Here is a 6,659-nt window from a genome sequence, read left to right as displayed (position 1 = left end):
CATACATGGTACTGGACACTTTAAATCTCTTTTCCATTTAACAGCATTTGGATTACTTTTTTAACATTTCATGTAGTTATACACCATCATACAAAATCTGAACGGCTGTGAAATATACCTACTCTGACCTAACATCTATCATAATAAAACACCTTTTTTGAAAGGCTAGACCATCAAATGCCAAGTACTGATACAAGTTCAGTGAGATCAATATCACAAAATAAAATATTGTGTGTTAATGATGCAACAAATGCCACAAAGCAGGGCATGCGAACAGAGATTAAAGGGCAAGTCCTCCCAACAAAAACTTGATTTGAATAAAAAGAGAACTATTAAACAAGAATTGTGCTGAACAATCAATTGAAATACATTGTACAGGAAAAGTGTTTAGTAAAAAACATTTTTTACAAAACAAATATGTGCACAACACATTGACATGCAAATTAGAAATGGCGATGTCATTCAATTCAATATTTCTTTTCTATATTTATTTTTTTAATGATCATATTATATTATTGAAGATTTGGTAATAAAGAAACTTCATGAAATCACAATAGGGGACAACAATGTCAATTGAACATGATCAGGGAGCAATCAAATTTCCACATTAAAACACCCAAAAATTGAAATAATTCATAAAATAAAATTCACAGAAAAAATAGAGTGGGTGACTTCATCAGTCCCCTCATTTTGAATACAAACCAGGATGTGCACTGCATTCACATTTTGTGAAATTGAGCAAAAGTTTAAGTTCACAGTTTTTTTTTTTATTTTAAATCCAGTATTAGTTGAACTTTAAGGGTTAATCTTGTTTGATTTTTCTCTTCCTAATAAAAATTAACTTTTTACTAGAGTGGACTTCATTCACCTTTAGACTAAATTTGGGAATGTTTTTTTAACAACACTACTGGTAAATCAACAAACAGACATTGTACAGTAAAGGACCCTTATCACAAGCTATTGAAATTCTATCATTTGATTGGCTGAGAGCAAATTGTATTAGATTTAAGTACATGTTACTCATTATTGATAACAGGCATTGTGAATCAGAGCTCAGAGATTTTCAGTGCTAAAAGAAAGATATTTTAAAAGAGAATGAAAACCTTGGAACAAGATAGCAAGTATGAAAGCAGACAATCAAAGAATAAGGTGGATTAAAGTTTGAGAACAAGTGGACAAACAAAAATGTCAAAATTACTAATGCAAACTTGCTCCCAGGATTTCAATCTCCTTTGAGATAGACAACAGTTATGGTACACATTTTGAGTACAATAAAATCTTTGAATTTTGTAAACACTGATACAATTTAAAGCATTCTAAGCTTTGGGAAAGTACTGTTTTAGTTTTTTATTTCAATACAAAAAATAAATTAGGCATTTTTCTACACCTGTGGAAAACCAGGAGGTCAAAATTACCTTTGACCTCTTTGTGAACAAATCTTTTCTTTCTCTTTGTACTTATATTGCTAATTTAGATATTTAAAAAACCCAAGCTTGTATGCATATGTATATCTACAAAACGACACACCATAATAAATTCGCAAGCCTCTTATGGTTCAAGTATTAAATAACAAGTTAGCTTTTGTTTCTGAGATGAATACTGCTGCATGTGAATATACAAAAACACTGTCTTGAATACATGTCAAACCTGGTAAATGAAAACTTATTTGAATACAGAAAAAAAGAATAACGTGAGTAGGAATACGGAAAATGGGCATTTTATGTAACATGAGCTCACCCAGCACAGGATGATTTATCATAAAGCTGTTTACAAATTACAAGTGACTTTACACACAAACGGGCCCCATCTTACGAAAAGTTACAATTGATCCAATTAACGACAACTATGGAAAGCCAGCAACGTCATCATCTAAAATACATGTTTGTTCAAAATATTTTCTTGATGTGATGTACATGTATATTCATACATTCACTGTTTTCTTGACAATTCTTAAAAGTATGCTTCTCTTTGTTCTCAAAGGACATTGTGCAAATTTCCTAAGGAAATAATTATGACATTGATTGATTTCCATATACTTGATTTTAGTTGGATTGATCGTAATTCTTTGTAAGACGGGGCCCAGGTGACTCTTTCTCATGTACTAAATTGCATTATCATTCATTTTGACTACCCTCATGTTGAAAATACTTCAAATAATATCTTTGTAGATTCACCTTATCATTAACAAGCACCTGAATGGAAAATCATATGTATTTTTCAAAGTAGATTAGGGTTTTGGGAATGCACACCCATTATGTTACAAGGAAACTTTGTGGTATTTCATTGAGCACATTAATTGATCACCAGTTATTCGTATAAACTTATGATCAGCTTTATCAAATAGCAACTATATGAGTTGAAGAGGGTCTCATTTATATTGATGCATTATTTAAACTAGAAGAACAATGATATAATATCCCATCATAACATTTACAAAAATGATAAAACTGGCAAGATTAAACAACGCAGGTTAAAATAATCATTTCAAACAGATCAAAACTAATAAAAAAAAAACCAAACATTATTAGATATAAATACACAAAAATATAGTGCATACAAAGTAAAAATCTTTACAAGAAACAACAAGCCTAGGCAATTTCAAAAAGACAATATTTTACTTATCATAAATGGGAATGAGTACATTACTACTGTGAAAATTCAGAACTATAGTTGCATACAATTCAGCAAATAACCTATTAAGTTAACTTAACATAATTTTGATAAGAGACTAAGTATAATGATAGGTGCGAACAGTCTCTTTCGAGTGGTACAGAGGAACGATTTCATTCCATTTTTTCTATGAACCATATTTCTGCGTCATCTCCCGAAGCAGATTCCTTGGGTGATTTCAATTATGGTGTTGCCCTTTTGGAGTTGGTGTTGCTCGGTCAGCAAAGCAAAAAAAAAAAATTGCAATGAAGCTGGTGGGCGTTTCATAAAGCTGTTCTTAGGTTAAGAGCGACATTTAGAACGACTAGTGATCCTTTCTTAAGCGGAAAACCCTCGCAAATGTACGTTTTTGTGTATATTATTTACCCCAAGAAAGAATCACCAGTCGTTCTTAAATCGCTCTTAACTTATGAACAGCTTTATGAAACGGCCCCCAGGTCATGGGACGAATGTCACCTGGGGAGCTTTTCATGAAAGGACTTGTCAGACGTTTTATCCAACAAGTCCTGGGGGGCGTTTCATCAATATTTTTGTCCGACAAGTTGTCAGATCTGACAACTTTCCCTGATTCTGATTGGCTGACAGATAATGTTACTATGGTAATTGTTGGATAAAACAAGACTTGTCGGATAAAATCCTTTCATGAAACGCTCCCGTTTTATCCGACAGTTACTATAGTAACAATGCTTCTCAACCAATCAGAATCCAGGAAAGTTGTCAGATCTGACAACTTGTCGGATGAAAATATTGATGAAACACCCCACTGGTATTGAGCTAGCTTTTTTTCTTTTCTTTTTAGATCATTTTTGTACACACACAGGTGTTCTTCCAAAAATACCTATACCAACATAACACCAACCTTGAAATCACTCAGTGTGCAGAAACCTTTACTCACATTCTAAACACCACAAAAGCTGAAATTTGTTGTGCAATATCTGAAACAATGTCAGGTGTTTTCCAATTTCGGGGAGCATATTACCTTCTTTTAAAGCATACATTATAAGCACCAAGTCCCTTTTTATATGGCTAGCAAAGACACAGAAAAAAAAAAGCACCTACAAACTAAAATAGCACCTAAAACAGAAAAAAAAAATTAAAGCTGATCTACCAATCAAATGTGCTACAATTGATACTGATATGAATTGTGTCTTTCTGCATTAATATGGCACTTATAAACTAAGACTGCGAACTAAATATCATGTGCTACTGTGTTTGTCATAATTTGAATATAAATATTTCAAAACTTTACCGAGAATGTGACATATTGATTTATTCAGCACTTAAGTAATTCAGCCAAATCGTCTTTCACTCAGGAAAGTCGGTTTTCAGACATGTGGGTTATTGAAAAAAAATCCTATTTTACAAAATAACAGAACATATAAATTTGGCAAAAACATGAAAGTTAAAGTTGCATAATATACACAAATTAGAAGGGGAAAATATCGTTAATGTGAATGTTTTCTAGTCTGCAAACACAGACTCCAATTTGACAATATAACAAACTATACCATGCCTAGGGTGAAGACTAGACTTCACCCTATCTGTCTATAGTAGGGCAGCCACAGTACATGAGTGAATCTAGTCTCCTACTTCAGACTCTGCATTATGCACAATGCAGAGTAAGGGTGAAGCAAGGCAGAGGATAGTGGGAGTTGACCCAGGATGAGTAGAGTGAGGTAACCCAGGCTGAGAAGAATGAGAGTCAAACTAGGTTAAGTATAGAGAGAGAGTCAAACCAGGCTTAGTAGAGTGAGAGAGAGTCAAACCAGGCTAAGTAGAGTGAGGGTCAAACCAGGTTAAGTAGAGTGAGAGCCAAACCAGGCTAAGTAGAGTGAGAGCCAAAACAGGCTAGGTAGATTGAGAGTTAAATAAGGCTAAGTAGATTGAGAGTTAAACCAGGCTAAGTAGAGTCAAACCAGGTTAAGTAGAGTGAGAGCCAAACCAGGCTCAGTAGAGTGAGAGTCAAACCAGGCTAAGTAGAGTGAGAGTCAAACCAGGCTAAGTAGACTGAGAGTCAAACCAGGTTAAGTAGAGTGAGAGTCAAACCAGTTTAATTAGAGTGAGAGTCAAACCAGGTTAAGTAGACTGAGAGTCGAACCAGGCTGACTAGAATGAGTAAAGCAATGAGATGGAGACAGGCTGAGTAGGGTGATGAGATGTAGCCGGGCTGAGTAGAGAGAGAAGCCATGCTGAGTAGATTCAGGGTGGAGCCAGGCTGAGTAGAGTGATGAGATGTAGCCAGGCAGAGAAGTGAGAGGAGCCAGGTTGAGTAGATTCAGGGTGGAGCCAGGCTGAGTAGAGTGATGAGATGTAGCCAGGCAGAGTAGAGAGAGGAGCCATGCTGAGTAGATTCAGGGTGGAGCCAGGCTGAGTAGAGTGATGAGATGTAGCCAGGCAGAGTAGAGAGAGAAGCCATGCTGAGTAGATTCAGGCTGGAGCCAGGCTGAGTAGAGTGATGAGATGTAGCCAGGCAGAGAAGTGAGAGGAGCCAGGTTGAGTAGATTCAGGGTGGAGCCAGGCTGAGTAGAGTGATGAGATGTAGCCAGGCAGAGAAGTGAGAGGAGCCAGGTTGAGTAGATTCAGGGTGGAGCCAGGCTGAGTAGAGTGATGAGATGTAGCCAGGCAGAGTAAAGCTAGAGAGGAGCCACATTGAGTAGATTCAAGATGTTCAGTAGAGTGACAGTGGATCCAGGCAGAGAAGATAGTTTAGCCAGGCAGGGTAGAGGGTGGAGCCATATTGAGATGGTAGCGGTAGTTGTGCTGAAGCTGGTCTTGCCTAATGACTGTGGAGCTAGACTGCTCTACGGATAGTCTAAGTGGTGTAGAGCGGTGGCGGTGAAGCCAGACTAAACGGAACAGGTAATCCCCTTGCATTCTGGGGTGGTGGACCTGTCCTTGTATTTTTGAGGAATGTACAACATTCACAGCAAACATTCTCCATTGGGCTACTAGGCTGGCGCCACACATGAAGTTCTCTCTGCTTACGTTCCCTCACAGGGCTGGTCTCCATAAACGGTGTAGGTGGTTCACTTATACTAAAATGAAGAATTCAGAAAAAAATAGGGGAAAAATTCAATTATTAAATATTGTTTAAACTGGTAGTGTCTTGTACAAAAGAAGTATCCAGCTCAAAGCTAAGTGCTTGCAGATTTCATATAAAGAAAGTCTTTTAAAATTAGGGTTATCATCATGATATACATTGTAGATCAAGTTCATTAATATAAACCTAACTTGGTAATTTCATGAAATTTAAGCTGAAAATGATCAGACTGCTTGCAGATTTCATATAAAGAAAGTCTTTTAAAATTAGGGTTATCATCATGATATACATTGTAGATCAAGTTCATTAATATAAACCTAACTTGGTAATTTCATGAAATTTAAGCTGAAAATGATCAGACTGCAGATCACCAGCACAGATAAGCACATGTGGGCCAGTGTATTATCACACTTGGAAATGACCTGAAACCAGGCTGGAATGACAGGCTTACTTTGCCCACTGCACAGCATTTTCTATCCGATTCATTTGGCACATACGTTTTTTCTTTTAAATTTCTAGGTACAAATACTTATGTGGTCATTTTATTGCATTCTGTTCAAACTTACCACAACTGCCCTCCTGGGTCCCATTGCATGAAAGTTACCATAATGGTAACTGCCATTCAATGGTAATTACCATGGCTACAAGGCTCAACAGCCAATCAGAATCAAGGATTCCATGAAAGACACCACTGGAAGGCACATTTACTATGATAGTAACTTTTATGCAACGGGGGCCCCGAGGCCTTAATACGTAGGCTAAAAAAAAAAAGGCAATTGAGGCTTCATGACACTACCAACACATATCATATAAATGTCCGAAAATTAATCTGTAAAATTAAGCTAAATAGTAGCATTTGTTTTCCCAATACAATTATATAATTTTCATATAATCTATGGATTGAATTTCAGAGTAAATGGAGTACATTATAAAAATGTTAACTACTTCA

At 36.2% G+C, this 6,659-nt stretch overlaps 1 protein-coding gene across 1 annotated transcript in view; it reads right to left on the bottom strand.

Moving 5' to 3' along the window:
• Positions 1 to 4,168: 4,168 nt before the first annotated feature.
• The window catches only part of LOC121407954 (protein spire homolog 1-like), a 26,462-nt gene continuing 23,971 nt past the window's right edge, over positions 4,169 to 6,659 (bottom strand). Inside the window, exon 15 of the mRNA XM_041599221.1 lies at positions 4,169 to 5,705. Coding sequence (XP_041455155.1) covers positions 5,483 to 5,705 — 223 coding nt within the window. The 3' untranslated portion in view covers positions 4,169 to 5,482. The remainder of the gene's footprint in view (positions 5,706 to 6,659) is intronic.

The sequence above is a fragment of the Lytechinus variegatus genome, chromosome 2, assembly GCF_018143015.1.
Source record: "Lytechinus variegatus isolate NC3 chromosome 2, Lvar_3.0, whole genome shotgun sequence".
Classification (NCBI taxonomy): domain Eukaryota; kingdom Metazoa; phylum Echinodermata; class Echinoidea; order Temnopleuroida; family Toxopneustidae; genus Lytechinus; species Lytechinus variegatus.
Note: the sequence above shows the minus strand (reverse complement) of the source record. Positions and strands in the feature narration are given on the sequence as shown.